The sequence below is a fragment of the Anopheles bellator genome, chromosome 1 (assembly GCF_943735745.2).
Source record: "Anopheles bellator chromosome 1, idAnoBellAS_SP24_06.2, whole genome shotgun sequence".
In the NCBI taxonomy this organism is placed as follows: domain Eukaryota; kingdom Metazoa; phylum Arthropoda; class Insecta; order Diptera; family Culicidae; genus Anopheles; species Anopheles bellator.
In genome coordinates this window covers 53556823-53584304 of record NC_071285.1, presented here as the reverse complement: position 1 = coordinate 53584304, position 27482 = coordinate 53556823, and the positions used below count along the sequence as shown (strand labels likewise).

Sequence of the window (27482 nt, the reverse complement as noted above, 5' to 3'; positions counted from 1 at the left end):
CACGGCCCAGGCGAGGAATGCGAGTTATGCGAAATATGCATACGCGAATTCTTCTGTCATGTTCTGTGCTATTTGGTTTCAACGTTTGGAATGAACGCGAATAAACATTTGAACGACCGTGCTGAAAACAGGATCTTGGCCGACGTCGAAATGGCGAATCGAAATCGGCGTAGACGCCACCGCCTTGGCTTACGGAGATAAACTTGTCTCCGGTAAGTTCCGGGTGTCATTTCAGCCTGTGCTGGCTATGGCCACAGTCGAAGAGCGCAGCCCTCCAGAAACTGGAGTGAAGGAACTTGAGAGTCAATTAATCATAGTGAAGATCGCGAAAATTGAATATTGTTTTCTTATTTTTCTTTCCTAAAAATGTGCAATTCCTTTTGTTGTTGAAAACTGGAAACTTCCCAGTAGTTGATGGGTAGTAAACGATCCGCATAATTAGTGAAAAGCAACAACACAACAGTAGTAAACGGGCCCACCAATTCAAAACGTGTGAACCACTAGAACGGAACAGAAAGAGAGCGAGAGAAAGTGGCGAGAGCACGAGCACGAAAGGACATGCGGGACCGGGCAGCGCGAGAGAGTGGGACGTTTTTTAAAAGAAGCGGTCCGTTCGCTCCGGCGCTCAGTTGTTGCGAGACCGTTGAGTTGTTGAGTTGAGCGCGTTTTCGCGGTCGTCAAAGTGCACAGGAGCCACAATATCAAGCGAGCCACGGCCGATTGCAACTGCGTTACGGGGCTGGTTCTGTTCGGTCGGCATGTCCTAAGCGCGTGTTATCGGACGTTGAAGCCTCGGTACGCACTCCGCGCGCTGCTCGTACGCTGCGATCGTCGATCGCCGGTCGGATCCGTGTATCGGAAGCGGTTCAAAAACACTTCACGTTTCCAAATCTCCCCGTGTCCGGTGTAGAGTGTGTATGTGGTGTGGCCTGGACGTGATTGTACCGTCTTATCAGCTGCTGTCAGTGACATATTCAGCTTCACCGGAGAGAGAGTGATCGCTCGATGGACGATCCGCAGCAATCCGGTGCTGATCGGTGTCGATCGGTTTTTCAACTTTTTCACTAGCGTCCACACCCTCTCGGTGGCTGTCGCCTGTCTGTAGGGGAGTCCAAAAAAACGGCACGATATCCGGTGCCCGGTGTCGCTAGTGCGTTGCCTTCGCTGTGAACGGGTTGCACCCGGTGGAAATCCGACCCGCCGTCAGTGTACGCTGCGTGCTGTGTTTGCAAAACAACAAAACCCACCCAGAGGGCCGACGTATGCGCTTTTGCAGATCGCCGTTCGGAATTCCCTGGCGAAAATTGAAAACAAAAAAAAAACAGGGTGGTGAGAAATTTGATTTCTGACCTGGCGCTCGAGCGCCCGCACCGTCTACCGTAACTCTCTAACGCAGCTCTTGGATCGTCCGGGTGTCCGGGCTCGGCCAGAGGTCTCTTACACTACACGGTGGTCACTGGTGTTGTTGTTGTTGTTGTGGTTTGTGGCGCCAAGTGGCGGCGTTTATGTTCGCCACATTATCGCTCTGACCCAGGCAGCGACGAAGAAAGTGTAAGCGCGCGAGTGATTGAACAATTTCCGAGGAGCAGAACACCGATAGGCACCGACAGATAGGGCCCACAAAGACAAACAGCCCAAGGCGCCCGTTTCTTGCGCAGTGACCGATTGCGGACGCGTGATTGGCAGGTTTGGCAGACCGGGGCGCGCATAACCCGGAGCATAGCCAGACCACACAGAGACTTGCCTCGGTTGCTCTTCGGACGTCTGGAAGAGAATCATCGGGCGACCGATCAGCTGTGCGAAGCAGTATGCCGCTCTAATGGTCACTGGTTTGCCACCGGTTGCCTCAAGAATCTAGTGCAGCGTCTTTTTGTCCAGCAAGTAAAACCCATCCGCAGCTTGAGCGATCTTTGAACGAAGGACGTCGGGTAGCTTATAAGGGTACAAACATCCCGTGGTTTCGAAGTAGCAAAGGAGCAAGGATTAAGGCTCGTATCGTGAAAAGCTAGTTTGTCGTGCGCCACCACCATGGCCACGCTTCTGTACACGATCATCGGCATGACGGCGAGTGCCTCGCTGAATTGCGCGGTGCGCCGTGAAATCTCGCCGTGTACCTGCGCGCCGGGTCTGTTCCCGAACAACATCGATGTCAAGTGCGAACAGATGGAGTCCTTCGGTCAAGTCGTCAACGCACTGCAGGACCGCTTCACCGAGGATCACAACATCTGGCTCACGATTTCGCACTCACAGCTGCTCGATCTAGGCGCGCTGTCCTTCTGGGAGATGAACATGAACATCAAATCGCTCCGGATAAACTACGATAATCTGAGGTAAGACACGGGGTGCTCCTTTGTTTACCGCGCCGTGTAGTTAGGGGAAATGGAAAACAAAAACAAGCGTACCGATTGACGTACGGTTGCCACTTTCGCACGATCACCGATCAATCGAATTCACCGCAACGCGCAGTGATCGCGCAGCGTGATAAGAGCGCGCACTCACCGGGTCCACGTTACGGTGAATGAGTTCCCCGTTTTGTGTGCACGAACCGCGGTGAGTGAGCGGTCGTGATAATCCGTGGTGGCGGGGTATCGGCTTATCTCCCGGCTGGCCAGGCACTAGGCGCCGAAACGGAACCACGATGGTAAGGCTCGCTACTGTCTGGTGCATGTGTGTGGTTGTGAGGGTTTTCGACCGACCCAACAAACGGATCAGCGCCGTGCCGAAGGATGGGATTCTCGATCCTCGTAGTAGCGCCACTGTAAACAATAACAAAAACGATCGACGCAAAGCGGCAGAATCAAATGCCGTCCCACGTTGATAGAGCAAGAACGAGCGAGCTCCGACAGACCGGAGGAAGAAAACAGAGTCAGGAAAGTTCAATTCGTTGGGATTCCGATTTCATTTTGCGATGTTGTAATACACGGCTCCGCTGCGTGACCCGTTCTGCCTCACGGATAGGTGTTACATTCCACTGCCACCGCGGGTTGGGGGTTGAAGCTGGCCATCGCAGGGATTGTCGGTGAGATAACAAGATCGTCACGAATGACCGGCTTCTCGTTTCTGCTTTATTTCCGCTACGAGAAATGAACAACACGATCGAGCTCTACAATATATTTAAGAAAGTATGGGAACAAACAAGGCGATCAATTCTGGTCAAAGGTCGAAACGCAAACGTCTGCATTTTTTAGCGGAATGGAAAAGCTAACCTTCAAACATCACGCCAGCAGTCTGAGCACTAACCTCTGCCAGGCAGAGCCAGTATTTTGTAAACAGCGTCAAACGGTGAATTAATTAAGCGTCCAATTTGCGTGCTTATCAGTGCCGATCCATGCATGGCCATTTCGGAAAGACGGCCACCAACTCGACGCAGTTATTAAAAAGATGCTCTCTATCTCTCTCCTTCTCTCGCTCGCCATCGCTCCGTACTGTCTCCTTCGGGCTCCAGTTACAGTCTCCCACGAAGGTGGTGATGCTCACATTCGGGACCCTCTCCGGCGTGGTCTTTCCCATCGGTGCGGTGTGTATCCTTTATTTCTTTTTCTCGCGCATCCTGTTTGCACAGCATCGGCGCTGGTGGCGGTGCATATATTTACTCAGCTGCACGCCAGTTGATAAAACCTGGTCCGGACCGCTAACACACCATCACGGCTAGCCGAAGGAGGACGCTTCTCGGGCAACGCCGGGAAGGCTGCGTGTGCGGCGTACCTGGCCGTGGCCAGGCGTAAGCTATGGCGTGGGAAATTTGAGAAGGGTTTCCCTTCAGACAAAAAGGGTCCTAAAACAAACAATCCGAGCGACCGTTCGTCATGTGAAGCCGTTCCGATTTGTCAACTAGGATCGGGTTGCCTTGGTTGCTTGTGTTTACTCAACCCGCTTCACAAGAGGCGCGGCCTCGGGATAACCCAAACTAGTCCGTTGGCCGTACGGTAAATCGAGGGGAACTTGTATTTCTCACTAGAAAACCGATCGATTGATCGATTCCAACCGTGATCGAACCGGCGAACCAGACTTTGAGGAGGTCTATTTCGGTTTGCATGCTTCTGTGTTTTACGGACCACCAGGCGTCCGCTTTTCAGGCTGTTTCGATCGTTCGATCGGTAGTTTGACATTTTAAACAGTATCCCAACGCTGTTGGGGAGAATTTTAGGGAAAACGGAAAATTTGTGCATGAAAGGTGGATTCGGTGGTCCTCCTGGCACCATATCCCGGAACCGTGTTGTTGCGGAAAAGTTACTTTTACAAAACTGTTTGCATTGCTCTCCACACCGCTTCGCGATTCCTGTCCAACACCAGGGAAAGAAATCTGAATCTGTGCTATTCGCCCATCCGAACGAAACCTGCTGCGTAGATTGGTGCGCCGCAAGGGTGGCGACAAGACCCGCAACCAGTTGACACCAGAGTACAGAGTTTAATTGAATTATCATTGATTGATTTCAATTATCGTCGGCCGCTAATCGAATCACATTCAGCCGTGGGTCCGGGAAACCCTGAACGGCAACGCGTGCGGCACACGGCGGAACCAATGGTCATCATTAAAACGAGCGCACGATAGAACCGACCAGACCCTTTTCCGTCGGCGTTACGAAGATTGTTTCAAGATGGCAAAATACTGCTGGCCTGCTGGCACCGCATCGTGTGTTCCCACAGAGTTCCCAGGAACTACCACCGCTCCGGGTCCCCTTGATCGGCCAGAGGGTAGAGTCCGTTGCGGTATGTGGCCGACAACAGAGCATTCCTTTCATACGATGCCACGATGGCGCCCCGTTATCCAATGCTTTCACTGCAGGGAAAGGCAGAAAGAATTATGCTGCCTGTCACGTGGTATGCCAGATTTTGATTCGCTTGGAAAAGCGAGATGCGATCGGCAATGATGATCACCGATCGGACGTGCTGCTTTTTTCCATCGAAACTAGGATAACCACTAGGCAGGGTCCACACAGAGCCATAATTCCACCACACCAGATGGACGGTATTATGGGCGCTTGAATAGTGTTGCCTGCCTGTGAATACCTTACGTCATTGCCTGACGTGCATTCGGTAGTTCAGTTGCCACGATGTAAATCGCCAAGAGAATCGTTCGTTTTGCGTCATTCGCGGCTTACGGCGGGACGTTGGATCCGCCACACCTTTAAAACTCTAATCCATTTTACCTGGCACGTCCTTAAATGGTCCTACGGGTGACTCTCAGATGTAACTGACCAACTGGAAATTAGACTGGCAAACTAACGATACTGCTTAGTAATGCTGACGCAAAACGAAAAACACTCTCTTCTGGTATGTTGTGGTAGGGATGATGATAAAATTTGTAGCGAAGCCAGGGCAATGAAAAAGTCGAAAGCATGGATCGATTGGCCGTAGGTTTGACCAGCACAGGTACGCCTTCTTTTGCGAAGCGCGCCGTTTTCGGAGAGTTTACAAATACCGGCGATGCGGAAGGTCCTTAAGGTGTGGCTGAAATGTTGTGGCAGCATGAACCGAGTGAGAAACACGGGCAGGATGGGGGCCCGCTGGTGTGTGACTTATCAACGTTCTCCACTCTACGATCAGAGAGCGGTCTGATGGATTCGCTTTAATCGCTGAACACCCAGCGCCTGTTCGGTCCGGAGTGCCTCCACTAGGAACGTGTTGAATCACGGTAGCAAATCTACGACGTCACCACTTTCGAAAGCCGTTTGTTTGCCGTCGTTCTACTGGTTAGTCTGGTCCAGTGCACTATCGAACATCGTCAGCAGGTCGTTTGGGAATTGGTGGTCGTTGAGACACTTTTTGGAACATTCGGTTCGAGTTTTTGTTACTTTCCTTAGATTTATAATAGGTAAAGTTTGGAACCACGAAAACTTTAACTATGGACAGAAAGGAACATTCTGAGAGTAGCCCAAACTTGGGCTGGGACATTTATTTTGTCACCAGAAAACGCTACACTTTCGTTTTCATGCAAACTTTGTTGCCGTTTGCTCGGCTCGGTTGGCAACAAAATGATTGAACTCACGCAATAAAGGACGTGCCTAGGATTCACCAACCCTGCCCGGTCCGGTTTCAATTCGCGGCTCCGACAGGGTCGAGAAACCACTAACAATCAAAACCAACCGTTCCAGCGCCGGTTCAGCGTCGGGTAACCGGTTAAGTGTGGCTGATTAAAATACGATCGGTCGGCCGACCGATCGACCGAATTGGGTTCACTTTCGCAGTTTAAACGGCACGAGAACGGCGCCACAGCGACAATTGTGGCCACCGCACCCTGCGGTGATGCGTTCGACTCGGAACCAGCAATTGGACCGATCTTCGATCGAACTCACCATCGTGTGCCGGAAGAACGCGAGTGAACGCGCGTGACGGTTCCTTGCGCCTGCGGAGGTTGGTGGGGTTATCTCAGCGTTCGTCGTCATCGTCGTCTGGTGGATGGCGTCAAATTTTACGATCGAACCGGCGACGATGATTATCGACAACGACGATGACGAGCTTCCCTGGTGGCGCCTTATCAATGGCGGTACCGAGCTACCGAACGGCAATAACAATAATGTTTAATAATTTCAGCACTGATTTACGATGGTGTTAATTGGCGCAGGCCATCGGGCCTCGGATGCTGCTGGCTGCCGATGGCCTCTTCCACATGATCGCGTCGCGATTCCCCCACGGTTGCATTGTTGTGCACGGCTCGCAGCCATCACCGTTTGTCGGCTGTCGGACTTTCTTTTCTTTTTCATGGTGTTTTTTTTGCTCCTGTGCAAACTACATGCTCATTCGCCATGTTCGCAAATTTAATTAATTAAATCAGATCCCATGAAGCCCCATTTAACACTTGCCTGAGACACGAGGATGCTGACGCAGCCCCGAGCCCTGTTGATGTTGCAGATGTACTTGATGCGTGGCGATGCTCGCATAACCCTCAGACCCTTACGGCAGCACACGCTCACATGTAACCGAGTGGTCCATTCATGAAACTGACGATGATGACGATGATCGGTGCAGTGTTGCTAATTTGTCGCCGAGAGTTTGTTTGCTTACTTGCAAGTTTCGTGAACCGCTGCCAGCCTGCTTGGACGAGATGCCATCCGAGAGCGATTGGAAGTGCACATTGAGCAGTTGGCTTTGCAAAATGTCAAGGATTTCTAGAAACGTTCCGTTTTCGTTGACAGATCTATTTGAAGCATTTTGATCCCAGCAAGCAAGATCCCAGATTTTATGTTTGTTTTTCTCCAACAGCGAAATAACGACAAGTTTGTATTTGACCGTACAATATCGATCCGATACAGTCATTCAAACCGTTGTATAAGGCGCTTTAATTTGGTTTGGGTTTGCTCTAGCTAGATTTTTACACATTCGTTAGTCCTGCTAGAGTTTTGCGATTCGTAACTTGCTTCCACTGTTTCTCGTTCCGTTCCCTAGTCAACTGCCAGTTTCGACGTTCCGCAACCTGCCCCGGTTGGATCTGTTCAGTGCGGCGGACAACCTACTGGAAGAGATTCCGCCGGACATGTTCGAGCAGATGCCGAACCTGGGCACGCTGGATTTATCGCGCAGTCGCATCCGCTACGTGTCCAGCGACACGTTTCGCCATTTGCAGAACCTGCGCCACCTGGTCATGGGGAGCAACCAGCTGCAGCGGCTCGACACGGACGCCCTACCGAAGACGATCCATTCGTTGCAGCTTAGCATGAACTCGCTGCGCTCGCTCAACGGCAGCATCCGTCATCTGGACGAACTGAAGCTGCTCTTCATCAGCGAGAACAATCTGACCACGTTGGCCGGCGAGTTGCCTCACGGGTCACCGAATTTGATGATGATCACGGCCCAAAACAACCTGCTCGAGCACTTGCCGGCGGAGGTACGCTACCTGAAGAATCTGGACAACCTGTGCATCCCGGGAAATAGGCTCCGTTCCCTCGACGGGCTACTGGCACGTGCCACGCACCTCACGAAGCTGCTCGCGCAGGACAATCTGATTGAGGAGCTGCGCAAGGACGAGTTCGCTGAAGCCGAGCGGCTCGAGGAGCTCAACTTGGCCGGCAACCGATTGACGCACCTGAACGGTTCCCTGCTCAACTGCAAGGGTCTGATCAACGCAAACTTTAGCGAAAACCGGTTGAAGGAATTCTCGCTCCAGGATGTGGCCGGGCTACGCAAGCTGCGTCTCCTTGATCTTTCGCACAACCGCATCGAGGTGCTAACGGGTCGGATGGAGAACCTGATCGACTCGGGATTGATCATCTCCGAGCTGCGGCTCAACAACAACCGGCTCCGCTCGCTGGACGGTGCCCTAATGGGCCTGAACAATCTGCGCATCCTGAACGTAGCCCACAACCAGCTTCAGACGATCACACCGAACGATCTGATCGGTATGGAGGAGCTCGAGCGATTGGATTTGTCGTTCAACCAGCTCAAAACTCTCGAGGAACTGTCCAAGGTACGTTGGGGCCGCCAAAAAGTATGGGAAGGAAAGGGAACTAACCATTTCGCTGTTGCTTTCAGACGTTCCTTCCCTCGCTGGAGTTGCTGAACGCTTCCTACAACCAGCTGACGACGATGCACAAGGACTTCCACGGGCTGCCGATCCTCTGCGTGGCCGATCTGTCGAAGAACATGATCCGCGAGCTGTCGGTCGATCTCGTGTCGAACACACGCTGCAGCAACCATGGTGTACCGAACCGGTTAGAGATTTTCCTCGACGGTAAGCAGCCGACCACCGACGTCTACCCTTCGCTCCGATTGACTAATGTCCTGACTCTCGTCACAGAAAACCCGGTCCTGTGCAACGAAACGCTGCCGGAGTTGATCAACCAGATGGACTTCTACCACACGCGCCTGAATGGCGTTGCGCACTGTATCGTCCCGCAGCAGATGCCCGTCGAAACGCCACTCTTTATTCAACCACCGATCGCGATGCTACAACCCCTGCTGAAACCATCGGCACCGCTTGTCCCCTCGAACGTTATGATCCAACCGCCGTCCATCGTACAAATCCTGGTCCCCTCGACACTGGTCATGCAACCGCCTCAACAGACGCCGCAACAACAATCTTCGGCTCCACAATCATCCGCTGCCGTGGCTGCTCCCGCGGCAGTTCCATTACCGACCCAACCGGCCGTTCTGCTCCCAGTAGCTTTGCCTATCCCGCTTGCACTGGCCACCATTGCCCCACCCGTTCCGGTACTGCTCGAAGCATCGACTGGTGCACCGCCACCACTACCGGTGGCCAACGGTTCTCCCATTGAATCCCTCCCGAACAGCATCCCCCAGCAGCAGCAGCAGCAGCAACCACTGGACGATGATCCCAGCGCCAACGGGGTTCTAGTGATTCCGCAGCAGTTGCCCTACGACGAGCTAAAGTACGATGCGCAACCGGAACCGGAACCGGACGATGAGTCAAAGCCCACGCTACAGACAGCCGGTGGGGGCGATGACAACAACGACGTTGGGCGGGCACCGCACGCCGGTGACGGGCCACCGGTAACCGTCACCACCAGCACCACGATGCAGACAATTCTCGAGTTTAAAAACATCATACACGACGACAGCTACGGGGTGGGTGGACCGGCGGCCACCGTGATGGTGGTCCCGGTGCCACCGGCCACCATCGTGCTGCCGGAAGTTATCCCACTCCCGCTCGACAAGGCGCAAGGGCTAGCGACGGAACCGCAGGAGGATGGGCCGGAAACGCAGCAGGATCAGAGTGTCGATCTCGACGAGCTGGAGTGAGCATCGACTGGCTTTTGGCGCAAAGCTTTTGTTTTACTTTCTTTACAGCACAGCTGCTGCTGTTGAGAGTGATTTTGACTGAGAGACGCAGAACTAGAGAGACAGAGAAAGAGAGAGAGCGCTTGAAGCATTTAGCCAGCAATCCCTTCGAATCCATCTGGACGCAGGACAGGATTTTCTTTTTAGCCAACCCCGATACTTGCGCCTTAGTTTTGTTTTCTTTTACGTTTGTACTTTAGTATTGTGCCCTTCTCTTCCATTTGCTTCCACCGTTCAAATTCACGTGTTTAAAGTGCCATTGTTTTAATGTGTATGTATGTGTGCGTGCGTGTATTGTTTGCCATATTTGTACCTTGGTCGGTGCCTGATAGAGCTTGTCTTTTCCGTTTCCGTTTGGAGTGCGATGTGAGTTAAGTAGCGAACTGTGTGACGGAAGCAGCATCGCGCTGAGAGTGAAGAATTTATTTAGGGAACGAAAGATAAAACGAAGATCAACGAACTATATGAAGCACTATTTGTAAGACAGCATCCCCGTGTGCATCCTATGCCGTTTGCTTTGAACATCAATCGGAAAAGTTTCGAGTAATTTAATAGGGAGAGAAAGGGAGAGAGAGAGTACCGATATAAACGGATATGCAATTTGCAGCAAAAGAAGCGAACACTTTGAGGAACCCAGTTTGAAGAATTGAACATATGTTACTCACTCTAATGTTAGCCGTAGATAACGCTAGATATACTCATAATGTTAGGCATGAGCGCGATGATCGCATGGAGCAGGAACTTGCAGGATGAGCAGAAAGCATACAGCAGCGCGATCCGGTCAATTTGTTACGATCGGTGATCGTACACTGTGAAATTATGAATTTGTCGAAAGAGCAGCAAAGAAAACAAATTGATAAAAACCAATATTACTCATAAACATGCAAAAGGAGAAAGGAGTAGTGGTGTGTCACCGTGAGAGACGAGTTCAAACGAGTAGTGGGTAAGCGGATAACAGAAGGGCGCCAGTCATTGCTAGGTGGAAGGTAAAGTAGCGACGCGTGTTACAGAAAACAAATCACAACCACGTGGCAAGAGCCACTGTCGGTTCAGATACCTGAACCGAGTGGCAGCGGGCTCCACCCCAAATCTGTCCTTGCCAGGAGTCTGACGCAGCAGCGTGCCAATGTGTAATGCAGTTTTCCAAATGTATTGCTTCTTCGATTAGAAAGAATTAAATTGCAAATAAAACTACCGAAAACAAATTGGTTTTCATTATCGTTTATTTCACGGAATATCAGATCTGGACACTATCGACTGCGTTTCGAGACTTCGCAGCTTTGGGTAGGATTTCGGCACAAAGTGCAGTGAAACACAACATGAAACGAGCGTTAGCGTGTTCAGTTCATTCGAAAATTGCTCTTTATTTTAAATTTTGTTTTTGTATTACCATGTGTATTTGCATTTCGTTTGTAAGTGTTTTTTTTGTTTGTTTGTTGGATTTGCTTATATCCGACGACTAATCGCATCGATTTGCATTAGTTTATAATTTTTTTTTTGCCAGCCTATCGCCGCGCCCTATCTCGCTCTTCTTTACCGTTTCGCTGTCTATCACAACACTCGCGATCGCCGACCGATCGTTGGGCACCAACGGTGCGCGCGCACGCACACGCTTGATGGGTGCTCTTCTAGCCTTCGGCTAACTAATGCCAAAAAACTATCCTTTTTTGCGATGAATTAACCGAGTCAACAACGAAACCCGAAGCAGACAGTCGAATTTCCGAGGGAAAAATTGTCCAAACAAGTGTTGGTGTGCGTAAGTCTTACCGTCGGATCAACCCCATTCTGAAGGGGCAGCTCAAAGCAACAGCGTCGTGTAATTAATGCGATCGGTGATCGAACGAGCAGGTTTAGCCCCACGTTACGATGATCTCTTACCCACGCTGCAAAAAGCGCACAACGTTGGTACGTTCAATAAATTAAATTGAAAATATCATCAACATCCTGATTCGTTTGCCTGATGGATTAAGCGGACCGATGAGAAGAGAAACAGAGACGGCTGAAGAAGGAAAACCAAACGGTGGCAATAACAGATTGAGGGAGAAGGGAAGCAACAAGAAAAAGGTTAGGGAAAAAGAGGGAAACAAAAATCGAAATAATCTAAATATTAACACATAAGGAAAAGTAAAACATATAACACTATCAAACTACCGCTTTCTCGCTCAAGCATTCTTCCTCACGCATCGGATTTACACGGTTTAGGTCACAACCAACCAATCTCTGTCGCACACACACAAACACGCGAATCTATTTGTCCGGTGTCACAATCCTTACTGTTTTTTGCGTTACCTTCGGCTTAGATTTACAACTCCTTCTCTCTTCCGTGTGCTTTTTATAGCCGAGAAAACGATCCTCACTAAATATGTACATGGAAGCAGCTGGGAACATCATCAAAAGAAACAACATCAAAATAAGAGAACATAACGTTGTCGGCATTACAGAGCCGTTGAGCGTGGAGCTTCATTCGTCTCTTTGCTAACGATCGTGGTTGATTGAAATGTAATGTAAAAAAGTAGCAAAACCGTTGTGTGTTAGTGTCACCAGCTCAGCCTCATCGATCGATCGGAAGGAGAGTCAAGCATTAATTTTAAACTAACCGAACTTGAGAATGGTTTTAGGGCGCTGGAGCCTCACCATGCTCGTTAATATCACGATAAAGCTTTCCGACGTACTCCGGTGCCCAATTTCTGTTAGCCTAACTTGAAAAGGTTCTCTCAAAGTGACGAGTATCGCTACAGGACCAAGAAAGCCGCTGCCGATCAATATGGTGCCCATTGCCTTTTGCTGCTGCTGCTGCTGCCTTTCTCGGTTGGCGCAATTCAACTCTCCCACTAGTGTGGTTCTTCGTTAAACAGGGAGATGATGGGGCCACGCTAAACATATCACCCGCGCTTGATTTTGTCACACTCTGTTTAGCCGTCCAGCTCCATTCCGGTCGATTCTGCGTTCGACGCCTCATCAGCGCCCATCGCTTCTCCTCCGGCACCACCAACGCTTCTCGACGGTTCACTCAGGTTGCGACAGTGCGTCAGCACGGTCTGTGCCAGTTCCTTGAGGCGTGAATATGGCTGCGGATGATCGATCAGCTCCTGCAGCAGCTCGACACCGCGCTCCTGCTCCACCAATCGGCAGTACTTGTTTGGATAAACCTGCGGGGATAATTTATCATTTAGCGCATCCGCTAATTGCTGCTGCTACCTCCGCCGGTATGGCATTCACTTACTTTGGTTAAATTCGCTAAAGCCCAAACGGCCCAATGCTGACACTGGGGAGTGTGGTAGCAGCGGATCAGACCCAAGATTGGCTCAAAACTGCGATAGTTGATGTTGCGCTCGGCGGACAAGTCCCACCGTTCGATCGCTTCGACCATCCGCATTAGTACGCTCTGCCGCGTCGGTTTCGTGATCGTCCACGCAACGTCACCATCGGAGGCAATGTGTGCCAGCACGCCAGCTGCATTATAGCTAACCTGCACAAGTGACACCGTTTTGCGTGTGAAAATAAAATCGTGTTGTGTTGACACCGTGCGCCACGTTACCTCAATGCCATCGCTAGACGAATCGAGTAGATCGGAGAATTCGGTTATAAACTCGCTCGTCATCAGGCGGGGCCGCAGTTCTTTCACCTCGGCCACGTTACCCAGCAGTCCCATCATGTTGCGCAACAGATCGTCCCGATCCGGAAACAGCTAAAACGGTCAGAACCACCAATCAAAGATTATCATTCCATCGGACAGCACAACTCGGGCTGGCGCGGGCACCGGACGTACCTTTAGACAACCGAGGAAATATTCCATCCCACGGCCATCCAGAAAGCGTTCACAGTTCTTGGCCGTCTCGTCGGTCACGTTCCACATCGTCGACCAGGCCACCTCCATGACGTCGTCAAAAACGCGCCGCGACAGTCGATCATTGATCAAGTTCAGCATCGTCTGTGTGGCAAAAAGGACAGCGGTTTAACCTGGTGCAACACATCCACCAGCAGCCCCTAGAACCCTTACAGAGATAGCACCCAAATCGCCGAGGAACATCTTCTGGCTGCCGTCAACCTGGCAGGCGAGCGAATTGAGCAGATAGATGGCGATGCGCTGCACGAAACCTTCCTGCTCGCGGTACGACACGCCATGGAGCAGGATCTGTACCAAACGCTCGTATTCGAACATCTAAAAACCGGAAACCGGTCGATTACTGGCAGCAGCTAACAAAGCTCCGTCGAAGCTTAGAGCAACGGAATCTTACCACGTCCTGCGGTATGTTGAACTGGCAGAGCGTTAAGCATCCATTGCGCATCATCGTGTCGTCCGTCAGGTGCGTCGACATGCCGTTCAGCAGCGTGTGGATGATGTGGTTCTTCAGTGGGACACCAAACTTCATCTTATCGCGTCCCTTTGCGATGTAAAACAGCGTGGCACTGAGAGAGATCGAAAACGATAGGCAGAAGGTCGGAAGATCGTACGATCAGGTTCCCTTTCCCAGTAACGAGCACGGCACTCTGTTTCTGTCTATCAACCTACCTGCCACTGATTTGAATGTTTTTCACACGAATGTGTTTGTCCATCGCCGACAGGACGACTCCCAGTGCCTTGTGAATTTGCTTGCATGTCTCGAACCGCAACAGGTGATACAGATCGTTCAGCACCTTCGTTAGCAGCTCGTGCCGATCCTGGTAAGCAACGGCCGCGACCAGTACCTGCTGCTCGTTCGCTTCACCAGCAATCTGAGAAGTAGAGAAAGGACACCACCAGAGTGTGAGCGTGGTCAAATGCAGGCAGCCGTAAGGTTGCTTACACGAAGCGCTGGAATGTCGTGCCACTTGCAGGCCGAATGGGACGTGTAGTAGAGCCCGAGAAAATCCAGCGGCCGGTCGACGCGACTCAAGAGGCCCGGGATGTCGGAACTGCTGCCCGTCGACGAACCTGCACGTTCCGCCACGCCATCACCGGCCAGATTGGTGCCAGAAATGTCGAGATGGCGCAATTTCGGTAGGTTTTTTACCAAATTTGCCAGCAACTGTGAAGGAAGAGAGCATAGGATGTGAAGCTTGTTCCGGTTTCCGGGAGGGTTTTTGTGGGACAACATCCGTACCTTGTTCGGTGTTAGATAGTTGCCGTCGACGTTCGCCCGCGACACAGACAGGTCGAGGGTTTCGAGATTCTTCAGTTTGCACAGTGTGGGAAACTCGTGCTCGAGTGGCCACACGTTGAAGAGGATCAGGGTTCGCAGTGCCGGCAGATCGACCAGCGCCTTCAGGCTAAACTCGGCGAAGATGCACGCGGTTAGATCGAGGTGGTTCAGCTCGGACAGATGGCTAAACTGGATCGTGGGTTGCAGGACGACACCGTTCAGCTTTAGCCGCTGGAGACGCGGCAGCTGTAGCTGAAAGTCGATCGGAGTCTTCTCGTTCGGCTCACTGTGCTTCAGCATATCGACGAACCGGCCTAGCTCGAGGGACCGAAGCTGCCGGCAGTGCTCGATCAGACTGTTCCAGGAGGCGGTCGTTATCTTGTTGCAGTACCACATCGACAGTGAGCTCAACCGGTGTCGCAACAGGATGCGCATACCCTCGTTGGTGATGGTGCTGTTGCGGAGGCTGACGTGGCGCAGAGGTGTTCGCTCCGTGTCACGAAATATCCGTATGAAGCAGTCATTGATGTTCTGCCCGCACTCCTGTTGATAGCGAAGAAATCTGCCGGAAAACAGAAAAGTTCCTTGATTAGTGCGTGATCAGATTCTAAGCTTAACTTGTAAAAGATGATCGTCTCTTATTGTTTTCGACTGAAACCCCCGATCAGTTGCATCAGATGACACTAACGGAACAAATTTTGGCCTATTTTAACAACTAACGATCAAACGTACGATCAACACCAACCGGATGAGCAACAAATGTTAAAAATACAACTATTTCACGATCCGAAACCGTAGGTTGGTTGCCAATTCGCGTGAATACCACACCGAATACCCCATAAATCTGTTCCGAGTTTTCCATTTTTTCGGCTCAGTGCAAAAATAAAACAAACAAACGCGAGGGAAACGAAGCGACCGCCTTGGCGGCCTAGGAGAGCGTGTAATCATTTCTTTCCCATGACCTTGTGACCAGCACCGAAAATTCAATAAACGGACCGCGCCACTTAATGACACGCGGCCCCACGGTTGGGTGCAACATAGGCTCCGGGTGGACGTTAAATCAGACGTTTAAACCATAGAAAGCCCGATCTTCGCCCGATCTTCGCCCGATCGTGTCAGTAGATCTTCATCGTTTCGACGTGAAGCGGCCCACTGTAGGGCGCTGCGGGTTCGTTTGCTGCCGCATTTGATGAAATTAAATCGTTAAACGATGGTGGCTCCGATCAATTAAATCCCATCGATCAACGAATCGACGGTCCATGGTGGCGCCATCGTCTGAGGCTAAGAGAGTTTGCTTTTTTAATTGAACCTGCTAAATCTGTCTCCGAGAAGATGCTTCTAGAAAGAGTGCCCGCTCTCTGTCAGCGATTAAATTGTTTTCCAACGCAGAATCCGAAGGAAGTGCTTCGACATGTTTCGTCACTTTTTGGTGTCGAAGTTTGAAGGTCGATTGCAAAATTTGAACCAGACCACGGCAGTAGTGCTGCTAGTGGTGGTGTGTACGAGAGTTTTAAGCGAATAAGTAAACAATAAACATTTGCCCACTTTTCCAATGGGGGCATTACAAATTGAACAAACAAAATGATCGCCTATTCCACACTTTGGTCCGGTATTTATAAACATACAAATCAGTTATGATTATCACAATTTGATTACCACCCCAGAGTATCACCCCACCGGCGAGGACATAACGTTGACCTCTAATACCCACTGGAAACAAGAAGAAGCTCGCCACCGTTGCGCACGTTGCGCGTAATGTTGGCGGGAAGTCGCTCAGCGTGCCGATCTTGCGTTTTACGTCCGCAACATGAAACCGAATCCGCTGATGCAGGGCGAACACAATAAACAGCTGCTAAAAGTAAGATATCGATATCATCTCCTACGTGCAGTGGCTTCAAAGCCGTTTCGTGCCCTTCTCTAGCGCGGTTCTCATCCACAACACGACCGCAGCGCGTGCACATCTCTCTGATGTTGATACGGATTCGAATCGGAAGCGGAACACACCTAAACCGTGTGGTGCCAACGGTCAATTTGCACTCTCATCGGCGTCATTTCACGTCCATCGGGGAATATGTTTTCCAAGCGTCGGCCAAAGTTACGATCCTCGATTCTTTTCGTATACACTGCACGCCACCGCCACGAGCCAACCAGCGCTATGGGTGGGTTGTTGACGATGCAAATTGAATCCAATTGAAGTTCAATGCAATTGGGTCAATGAGAAACCGACCCGGTCGGTGGATTTTGTGGGAAGCAGCAGCGGGTTCTACCGTGCACGATCATCGGGTTAAAGGCTGCGATTTACCACCGCCGTCGAATTCGCAGCCAATGGCGGCATTACACATCTTCCCAAATTGTAGACAATTTGAGAACAGAACACCGATTATTAGAATGTAAAACAATGCCTTCCCGCAAACTGCGTCAGCAGCACCGGAGAGCATGAAACCCAATAGAGACGGGCGTCAAGTGTAACACGAGTGCGAACTTAACCCCTAACTGTCCCGCGCGAAACCCGTTCCACCAGATACGCCGTGCGCGCGCCACCGCGTCCACCCCAAAGGGCGAAAAAGGAATGGAACAACCCCAACAAATGGCAAGGACGGTGGCATTTCGTCTTGGCATTCAGCGGCGCGCAAACGGCGTCAGTACAACACACGCCGTGACCATCGCTCACCCGACACGGGAAGGTCGGCCCGCTGCAGGAGGGGAACCAAAAACCGCCAGCATAGTGTTACATACGCGCTCAAACATGTCGCTACAATTGCAACCAAGGTCTCTGTTGGGCCCGCACCAGGCGCCACATGGTTAAGCGCAGTGCTGCTACTGATGACGATGACAATTGTCGTTAGGTCCGTCGCTTAGCAGTGACGAGAGGAGCCGGCCGGAGCGCGTGGTACAAGACACTGGGCGAAGCAGATTATTGCTTGTGGTGAAGTTCATTGACATAACTTATCATCATAATCATCATCAGCCCCCTCACACGGTTGTGCTCATTTGCCCCTTAATCGGTGGCCGCTGGCGGATGAGTTTACTTTCGCCTTGACTTGCGCGCGGCGGCGTGCGCACAGAGCGCGTGCAGGCAGCGTCGTCAGCGACTCAGCCAGTAAAAGCCAATCTCTTCTGCTGAGCCGGTGTGATAGTGTGGAACACGCCGTCACCGATTGTAAGCTGGCCCCTGGCTGCGGCCCAAGGAAGATCGCTTTTGGCGTGATAGTTCCAGTTATCAGTTTACTTAACGTCATTTATGTGCGTATACGCGATAGGAAATCGCTCGCGGTGGCTCAATATGCTTTTCTGTTGCCAGAGGAATGGTCCAGTTCAGTCCAGCGCAGGAGGGTTCGTTCCAAGGAGAATGAAAGTCAATCGAACGGAATGCACTTTGGAAAGGCTGAAGTGCATCCGATGGCGGCACAGTGATATATTGTAGATATGTTTTAGTATTTAAAACAACACTGAGGGACTAAAAATGATGCCTTCGCAGCAACATTTGATTCTCTTCAACGACAGACACGGAACGCGTGGCAAAAACATAGCTCGCGCCATGCATTCAGTCGAAGCGGATCGCATCAAAAGCGCGCCATAATTCCGGAATCATTGTGTTACGGATCACTGGGCACTAGTTGTCACTGGTTTACGCCTATCCGCACAGACCTTGGCCAGAAACAATTCTAGGGACCCCATCTGGGTTCCCTTTCGGCACCATTTCAGTAGCAACAAAACGCGATCGTATTTCTTTTGGTAAGGGGAAATTTGTGAATTAGTTTAAATCAAATAAAATACGGAATGGTTGGTTTGCTTTGGTTGTAACATTTGGAGGTTTGCCACAAATTAGATCCACCCAATTTCACACAACACATCGGGCGAAGTACGATCGCAACGAACCGAAATACACCACCATCCTCTTCCTGTCTTTGAGCCACATAATGAGGATCAGAATGTGGTAATTGGGGAACCTGGCGTTTCCCCAGCTTGGGAGCAGTCCTCCACGCGCGAATGGGAGCGATGGCCGCCAGTTTAAAAGGGGGGGTTCATACGGTGGACACGTGAAGATGCGGACCAGTCCACGTTCCACTCTGTCTCGCTGGGGCCAGCCTATGAATAGACGCGCCGATTCGGACGATGGCAACCCACGGATTTGGGCGGGCGGGATTGAGGATATTTTCTAAACATAACCGTTTTCGGGTGTGTCCACTGTGGATGGTGCGCACCAGTTGTTGTCGGAATGGCGAAGTAAAATCTCGCCTGCGTAATCCCCGGTGACGGTCGTTGGCAAAATTAGATGGGACAGACCACACTCCGTTGGGAGAGGGGCGCGTGAATCTTTTGCGTCTTACAATTTTGTAAGAACCTAGGTTTAATATCATCATTAGGTACGGAAGTAAACGATTGGCCACGTTTTCAAAGACCCCTTTATTGCGATAGGCGTGCTTAGCCATGTAGAAAGAACGTTTCCCTGCGTACACAAGGTACCCTTCTTCTTCGGGCTGAAAATGCAAATGCAATTTTTGCGCCTACCGATATCGCACTAAGCCATGACCTGGCCGGAAAGTGTTCACCGGCCCCTTCTCCGGTGCAATCGAAACAGTATTGCGTCAGTTAATGCACACCCCGTTGGTGTTTGCTGCTTCAGTGACCGTTTTGGCAAAGGTGGTTTTCGAAACCGTTACCGGGCTTAGTTAATGGCTCCCTGTGCGTCTCGACCTTGTGCTGCGCGCCTGAGTGAAGGCCAACCTAATGCTGGAGAGATTAATATGTCTGCCTCCGTAGTGATACGTTTTAAAAAGGCATAGGCTATGATGTTTAATTCTGGATGGATTATTTGAAATATTTGATCGATAGTAACAAAGCCCAGGTAGACTACAATCAAGTCAACATTCACCGGACTATCAGGATCCGTGAACGGGCTTGCGTTACACAGCATTAGAAAACAGGTTTGAAGTCGGGAAGAGGATGGAAACATTAAGCCAATGCTGGCGAATGTCAAATTACTATAAATTGTAGCAAAAAAAACACTAAAGACCCCTCTCGAACCAACACCTTTTGAATGGTCCACTTGTGCCGCACGTACACCAACCGAATGTCCTCGATAACCAGAGGCCCTGGAGGGCGCATGATAAAATGGAGATAGTAATACAAAGAAAAAAAGGCGCATTAAACCTGCTCGATTTAATGGACGGCCGTGTGGCCGACGCCATCAGCTGTGATGTGTATGTAGTTGTCATACCGAAGAGCGCAATCCCAGTCTTTACGGTGCAGGGTAATTGAAGCAATTGGCAGTCACTGTAAGCGCAACATAGCAACCCGTAGCATAGCACCACACCCACACACACTCTCTCTGTGTCTTTCTCTTTTACATACACATACGCAGAGCACGTGCACCTTCATCATCTGGTAATGCTGCTAGCAAGTTGCATCGAAAACTGCATCGTAATGTGATGGGAGAAGAAAAACACATAGCAGAGAACAAGGTGAGAGCGAGACATCAAATGGGGCAGAAAATTGCGAACAAGAAAATGGAAAAAAAACAGCGGCGACCCGAAGAAAACCGCAGCAAAAACAGCTGATTAGCTTCTCTGCATGGTGGAGCGAAACTTTCTTCGAAGACGATGACGCTGGGGCCATGGCTAGAAATCGCGTCGCACTAGGAAAAGTAGGCCGGGACCGTAGAACGGGATAGAGTTATGTAACGATCAGAAGTCGCCAGAACGGAATGGGTATAGTATAGACACACGCCTCGAGAGGGTAGGTGTGGAGTGTGGAGGGATCTAGTGTGGGCAATTTGGTCACTGTGGTTTGCTATGTTCACGCTTCTTTGTTCTGCCAGCGAATAGGGTCAACTCAAAGCTTCGCCCAACGCCCCCCAGGGGAAGAGGTCCAGAAAAAGGCCTGCTATGTGAGGCAAGAGGATGTCAGAATGATCATAAGAAACTTTGTTGTTTTCATGAAAAGTTCTCTATGTATGCAGGTTTTACTTCACCGCGAAAAGCTAGCGGGTTACGACCGAAGTATGACTCACCTGTCGCAGATTTCGTTCGGTATGACCACGTCCTCCTTCAGCTCCAGCTGGTGCGTGACAGGATCGGTGGTACACATAATGTGGATGTTCTTCGCGAGGAAGCGGATGGTGGTCTCCAACAGCGTTGGGAGCTCCTCGTCCATGATGCCGCTTTCTTTGAGCCTCACTCGACCTAGCATGATTTTACGGAGCCGCTACGGTTAGACACCGTGTAGGCGAACCTTCGACGCCCTTCACAGACCTCCGATGCGTGTGCCGGATTAAACCAAGGACTGGATGACAACAGAAGCTACCTTCACTTGATGGTTCGCTTTCACTTGATCACAGGTCACGCGTGAAGGTTCAGCAAAACACCACCTCACACTTCGGGCACACTTCCTGGGACAAAAACACACGGGCCACAGTTCCTTCTCACACCTCGCGGTACGTCAACGGGACTGGTTCTTTTACGCGTGGCACTAATGCAACAACCAAATGCAACGCAATGGGAGCTCTTTGTTTGCCCAGGCAGCCTACTACGACGCACAGAAGCGAGCTGTTTGGCTATGCTTTCTGCGTACGTTGTGCGACTACGGGTGTGTCAGTGTGGCTGTTTTGCGTTGTCCATCCGTTTACTCAGCTGACCACCACACGATACGACTGCTGATGCACGGATTATGATAAATTCTCACGGTGGCGATGATGAGCCTTCATTTAAAAACATCGAGCTGCCGAAGAAGGTCGTCAACGTCACGCTGGAAACCGAGGCGCCAATCCACGATTCCGTGCCACTTGCACTCAAGCACTCATTCTTGCCTTTTTCACCTTACACATGCTGCAATCAAATCGATACGGAAACAAAACATTCAAGTAACCATGTAAGACACACAACTTTTCCAATGCTGCTCGACATAACATGCGCTTGTTGCTAACAAACTGGCTACACACTCCGTGGCACGCAAACTACAATCTCTGAACGGAGTCTCTGTGTGTCATTATTATCATCGTTAGCGACGTACTGTGCAGGAAGGAAGATTGACGGTCTCTGTCTCGCTTGTGCGCGCGCCCGATTAAAATGTACTGCGATGATGACGTCGTAACATAAACAAATGTGTGCTCGCTCTCACTCTCGCCTAGGGCTTTCGACTTATGCTGGTACGGTCTCGCCCTCTCTGTGTTATGCTCCACTGTTCAACCCGCTGCGAAGAAGGAAGACCAGTCTTTCTCTCGCTCACTCATGCCGTAGCCATACGTCACTTGGACCATCTGTCAGGGGGAATGAACATGCCCAGTTAAGAATGAACCGTCCTCCGTCGTTTCATGGCCGATGGTCAAAACACCTTGCTAACGGTCAGCATTATTTACCCTTCAACTGCTCGGGACGCACCGTCATTTGCCAAAACCACTAGCTAGCACCACCACCAACAACAACACGTACTCTCCGCTGGTGTTAGTCACCATCAAAGTGAGCGACGAATGCATACGAAGCATAAATGCACACTGCACCGTTCCCACAATCTCTACTCAACTGATCGAGAACAAAACCGCGGAAATACCTTTAACAACCAGCTGGTAACCATACTATGGAGGAAACCACCACTCGAACAGGGCACAATCTTGAAGTGGACAAGCAACCGTTTCACGGTTCAAAACGAGGCCAACACTGAAATGGTAAAATTGTAAAAAAAATCCTATACTTTCTACTAGTGCAGACAGCTTTGTGCGCGTTTGTTCGCTTCTGTAAGAAACCTGTACATCTCGATTGTTTCTTCAGCGAAAAGTAGCCCCTTCACTGCGCTCGGCGATATTTGGGGACCAGCGGGTTTTCGGTAAGTAGCAAAGCAGGCAGCGTAACGACCAGCTTCGCTGGTGACTGTGTCTAGCCAGAAGAAGAGAACGTACAGAAAAGCTAAAAATAAACCAAATATTTTCATACTCAGTTCTTTCTACCAGCAGCCCGATGAAAGGACGGACAAACGTTTACACTGTATTGTACTTTAAACACGGGCGCAAATTAACGTAATCCGTAGACGTGTTCTCACACACTACGGAGCCTCCGGTCAAAATCCGCGGTGCTTTAGGAAGGCTTTGATTACCATTAGATGAATGACACGCGAAGTTGAAATGGTTCCAAAATTATCGGACGCGACTGATTAGGTTCTCGGTAATTTTTTTTCGCAATTCAATCATAAACACAACACATAAACACGACCTTGATGCATCCCCGAAAAGACAATCCCCACACTATCAACAATCACCATCAGCCGAGTTGTGCAGACCAGTTTTTACCACATAAATAGAACAGGCAATGCTGCCTGACTGTCGAGCAGCATCTGCGTCATTTTGCGAGGGGCTCATCGAAAACAACAACGCGAGTCAGCTTTTCCCAATTCCTACATGATGCAAAAACTACTCACACAAACATGCACGCACACTCTCTCACTTCAGTCAGGTGTTGTCGATTTACAACGCAAAAAGAAAAAAGTTCTATTGCCACTTCCGCATCGAGAACCTTCGTCAGCAGCGGAAAGACAAAGGAATTCGGTGGATTGCGCACAAACTTTCGATCAAGCACGCCTGCTGTTAGCCATGCGGAGTGTAATGAAGAAAAATGTAAGTTCGGCACAGTACACTTTAGCGAGAAAAAATCTTATAACCCACCGTGTTTTGCGAATGCACTCGCAAGGCAACCAGTTCACGGACTGATCTCATTGCTCGGCGATGCAAAGATATTTTGACAGTTGGATGAAACGCATATACAACAGGGTGGTTCGTTTTTCAAGTCTTCATGAGTCACGCTTCCTGTGTGCAGAAGGCGAAGGAGAACCGCGGAAGGAAACCCGTTTTGGCCTCGAATCTTCAGTTTGTCCTGTTTATGCGATATATACGAAACACTGTAAGGTCGCCGAGTTTCTTTCTGCTCCCGAAATTACCTTATTTGTTTGTTATGTGGTCAAAGGAAGATGTCTCAGTTTGTTCGTGTGGCTGTCACTCTATGCCCAAAACGATAAGTTTTCACAAAGTACCTCTATTTACAGAGTCTTTCATTATTATTATTGATCGGAAAAGGTTCATGCGATTAATTAATTTTTTGTCAATGAAACCCTATCGCATTCATGTGGTTAGCAATGATTTTTGGTTTCAATAATCTATTTCCCCTATGCCCTTGTGGATCCAAACGATATGCGCCCGGTGACGGGAAGCTGCAGGAAGAAGCTCGTGCTGACATTTGACAGTTGCGAATGTGGACAATCTTCCTTTCGATTTCGGCTCCTGAAAGACGAGGTACAGACAACACGCGTTCTCCCGAAATACGGGCTGTTGTGCCTAATATATCGCACTTTTTACCGTAGGTTTCAATCACCATGGTTAGCAAGAAGCCCCAGAAAAAGAAGGTGGTTGGCAGCAAGAAGGTTGCGGCGGCTCCGCTGGCAACGAAAAAAGTTGAGGTTAAGAAGGTGATCAACCCACTGTTCGAGCGACGTGTGAAGAACTATGGCATCGGTCAGAACGTGCAGCCGAAGCGCGATCTGTCGCGTTTCGTGCGCTGGCCGAAGTACATCCGCATTCAGCGTCAGAAGGCGGTTCTGCAGAAGCGCCTGAAGGTGCCGCCGCCGATTAACCAGTTCTCGCAGGCCCTGGACAAGCCCACCGCCCAGCAGCTGCTGAAGCTGCTCGAGAAGTACCGCCCGGAGAACCCGATCGCCAAGGTTCAGCGCTTGAAGGCGAAGGCCGAAGCGAAGGCGGCTGGCAAGGAGGAGCCTCCAACCAAGAAGTCGAATCAGCTGCGCCAGGGCGTGAACACGGTGGTCAAGCTGGTCGAGCAGAAGAAGGCCCAACTGGTGGTTATCTCCCACGATGTGGACCCGATTGAACTGGTCGTGTACCTGCCGGCCCTCTGCCGCAAGATGGGTGTGCCGTACTGCATCATCAAGGGCAAGTCGCGCCTGGGAACGCTGGTGTACCGCAAGACGTGCACCTGCGTCGCCCTGACTCAGGTGGACAACTCGGACCGCGCCAACCTCACCAAGCTGGTCGAAACGATCAAGACGAACTTCAACGATCGGTACGATGAAATCCGTCGCCACTGGGGAGGTGGTCTTCTGGGACCCAAGAGTATGGCTCGCATCGCCAAGCTCGAGAAGGCAAAGGCCCGTGAAATCACGCAGAAGGTTGCTGCCTAATTTGCTTTCCAACTTTCTTATCGGTTTAATGCAGGCGTGCGCCGTCTGTAGTGAGTTGATAATAAATTAAGTTCCGAATGACGGATATCATGTGTTCCTTCTTGTTCCGGAAAGAATACTCATCCCCTTGAAGATTAAAGATTCCGTTTCGATTTCCATTAGTTCCTTCTTCCCAATTCACGCTTTTATTGGCATTCCCCTTAACATTTACACCATTCTCAACGTATCACATGTTTGCGCAGAATTGCGCCAGAGTGACTTACATAAAACTATAAATTACACTAAAGAGAATTCTTTCGCAACCTTCTGGGGTCCCTCTTAGTCCACGGCGCGTTTTTAGGAGCCTGCGTTACATTTGCAGCTTCCATCGAGAATGGAGATCTGGTGCAACGTGCCGCATCCGGCATGATCCTTGACGTAGCTCGGGAAATCATTTTCCAAAACCAGGAGACGATTGAGCTTGGCATCGGGGAAGACATGTGTGGCGAACAGGCCAACCTGACTCTTGTAGACCAGCTTGAAGTTGGTCTTCTTGTAGCAACTGTTCGTGCTCCAGTAGTAGATGTGCGAGTCACCCTCCTCACGGAAGAACACTCCGCTGCCCCCGTCGGTTCCGAGGACCACCGGCACGTGTGGCTTTTCTCCGATATCTGCGAAAAGAAAATGGAAATGGAGCGACATTACCCATGCGAACCCACCGAGCCCTTGTTCCGTCCGTACGTACCGATGATGTTGCCACCGTGTCCCTTTCGCAAGTGCTCCGTCTTGATGGCGAACAGTCGGCTACCTCCAAGGTAGGTAAAGTAGAGCCGCGTTCCATCCTTGTGCTTGGAGAGGAAAATGTACAGCACGTCCCGATAACGGCATCCCATGTGGACCGCTTTGGGCAGTATAACCCGATACCCACGGCCTCCGTACACGTCGTAGACAATGATCGCGTTGTTGCCGGGATCGCTGACGTACACGTAGCACCGTCCACCCTTCAGACACTCGACCTGGATGTACTGTAGCCGCGATTTGTCCGTTACGTAGCGGGCCAGACTGATCGTTTTCAGCTTCTTGCCCGACTTACTGTCGTACACGACCACCTTCGGTGGGCACCGTTGCGTTGGCGTCCGGAGAGACTGTGTAACGCCACCGTCCAACACCCAAACGTAGTCGCCGTCACTGTGCAGATCGATCACCGACTGCAGGGCATTGCAGTTGCCTTCCTCCTGCTCGGACCAGCACGGGAACGGTTCGAACTTCACGTCGCAACCCTTCTTCGTCGCGTACACCTTGCTGAGCGTGATCGGATTGCTGCTCTTGTAGCGCGGGAAGGCACAGATCGTGCTCGAACCCGCCCGCTGGCAACGCATGGCGATCAGATCGCGTGGCGTGTACTTGCCACTGTTCGTGATGAGCCGCTTGGTGGTCGGGCACGGCCACACAATGCGACCGCCCTCCCAGGTGTAGATCGTCCGTGTACAGTTCTCCGAGGTGCAGGCAGCCCGGACACCGGTGGCCAGGAAACTGACAATCGCCACCAACCCCAGAAGCGTAACCGGCGCTAACCGGCGGATACTCCCTGCCGTGGCATCCATTGCCGCCAGCTCTCAGGATCCCAAAGATTGATCTTAAACACGTGGCAAAAGCCCGTTTAAACGTTTGGCGCGGTTTGTGTATGGTGTTGAACTTTGCGCCAAAACCATAAACTTGACTGTCCCCGGAACGATACCGTGCGAATCGTTTTATAGTATACCGTACCACTCCACCGGACGACCGGTGGCCGGTTGGTTACCCTTGCAAAAGAGCACACAATTCGCATTGTTTATTTCAAAGATTCACCGTTGTTGATCATTTTGTCTGCCGGCCAAGATTGCGCCGGCACAGGAGAAAGGCCGGGACGGGATAGGTAATAGTGGTATGTTATTTGTAAACCGCGAAAAACGTGTGCAGTGCGGTGTACTGTGGGCAAACCGAGAACACTGACCGCACCGCACCGTCACGTCGGCACGTACCGGGGTGCGGATCATGGCGGCGCCCTTGGTATGGTAATTTTTAAAACATAAAACAAAATTTCTCGATTCGTGATGTGGGCCTGGAAGTGGCGGCGAAATATGGCGGTTATGGCGGTTACGGCGCCTTCCGAGAAGCGTTCGTTTGTTTGCAGATGCTTCCTGGAGTGTAGACATAATACGTGTTTTATGCACGTTTCCTGTCAACTTGGCATGGCCGTGTTCTGGATGGGCGACTTTTCCGTATATTTTCACGTTGAAATCACAACGTAGATGGCCGTGCAAACTGCACGGCAACTGCAAACAAAGGTTTTAATTGCATTAATAATTTAACAAGTGAAGATTTGTTTAAAATGAGGTATTTAACCCTTTTCACGGTGCCCATTTGTTTAATTATCTCTTTTTCCATCACTGTAGACCGAGCGGAACATCAAATGCTGGGATTAAAGGC

The 27482-nt window shown here is 50.7% G+C and overlaps 4 protein-coding genes across 4 annotated transcripts; 2 read left to right on the top strand and 2 right to left on the bottom strand.

Moving 5' to 3' along the window:
* Positions 1 to 1989: 1989 nt before the first annotated feature.
* On the top strand, positions 1990 to 10300 carry LOC131214234 (protein slit). Its single transcript, XM_058208615.1, has 4 exons — positions 1990 to 2330; positions 7387 to 8404; positions 8470 to 8668; positions 8735 to 10300. The coding sequence occupies exons 1-4, from the start codon at positions 2029 to 2031 to the stop codon at positions 9694 to 9696; spliced, it is 2481 nt and encodes an 826-aa protein (XP_058064598.1). The 5' UTR covers positions 1990 to 2028; the 3' UTR covers positions 9697 to 10300.
* Positions 10301 to 11075: 775 nt separating this feature from the next.
* LOC131214245 (protein zer-1 homolog) lies at positions 11076 to 23545 on the bottom strand. The gene is made up of 11 exons (XM_058208625.1): positions 23512 to 23545; positions 20872 to 21685; positions 14820 to 15420; positions 14523 to 14744; positions 14249 to 14451; positions 13974 to 14145; positions 13736 to 13897; positions 13505 to 13666; positions 13274 to 13423; positions 12959 to 13204; positions 11076 to 12884 (listed from the first exon to the last, which is right to left on the bottom strand). The coding sequence occupies exons 2-11, from the start codon at positions 21048 to 21050 to the stop codon at positions 12648 to 12650; spliced, it is 2334 nt and encodes a 777-aa protein (XP_058064608.1). The 5' UTR covers positions 21051 to 21685; positions 23512 to 23545; the 3' UTR covers positions 11076 to 12647.
* Positions 23546 to 24069: 524 nt separating this feature from the next.
* On the top strand, positions 24070 to 25119 carry LOC131214324 (large ribosomal subunit protein eL8). The gene is made up of 2 exons (XM_058208710.1): positions 24070 to 24135; positions 24204 to 25119. Exon 2 carries the CDS (start codon positions 24216 to 24218, stop codon positions 25032 to 25034), a length of 819 nt encoding a protein of 272 aa, XP_058064693.1. The 5' UTR covers positions 24070 to 24135; positions 24204 to 24215; the 3' UTR covers positions 25035 to 25119.
* A 232-nt stretch (positions 25120 to 25351) lies between these two features.
* On the bottom strand, positions 25352 to 26617 carry LOC131215868 (uncharacterized). Its single transcript, XM_058210265.1, has 2 exons — positions 25759 to 26617; positions 25352 to 25684 (listed from the first exon to the last, which is right to left on the bottom strand). Exons 1-2 carry the CDS (start codon positions 26615 to 26617, stop codon positions 25371 to 25373), a joined length of 1173 nt encoding a protein of 390 aa, XP_058066248.1. The 3' UTR covers positions 25352 to 25370.
* Positions 26618 to 27482: the final 865 nt, after the last annotated feature.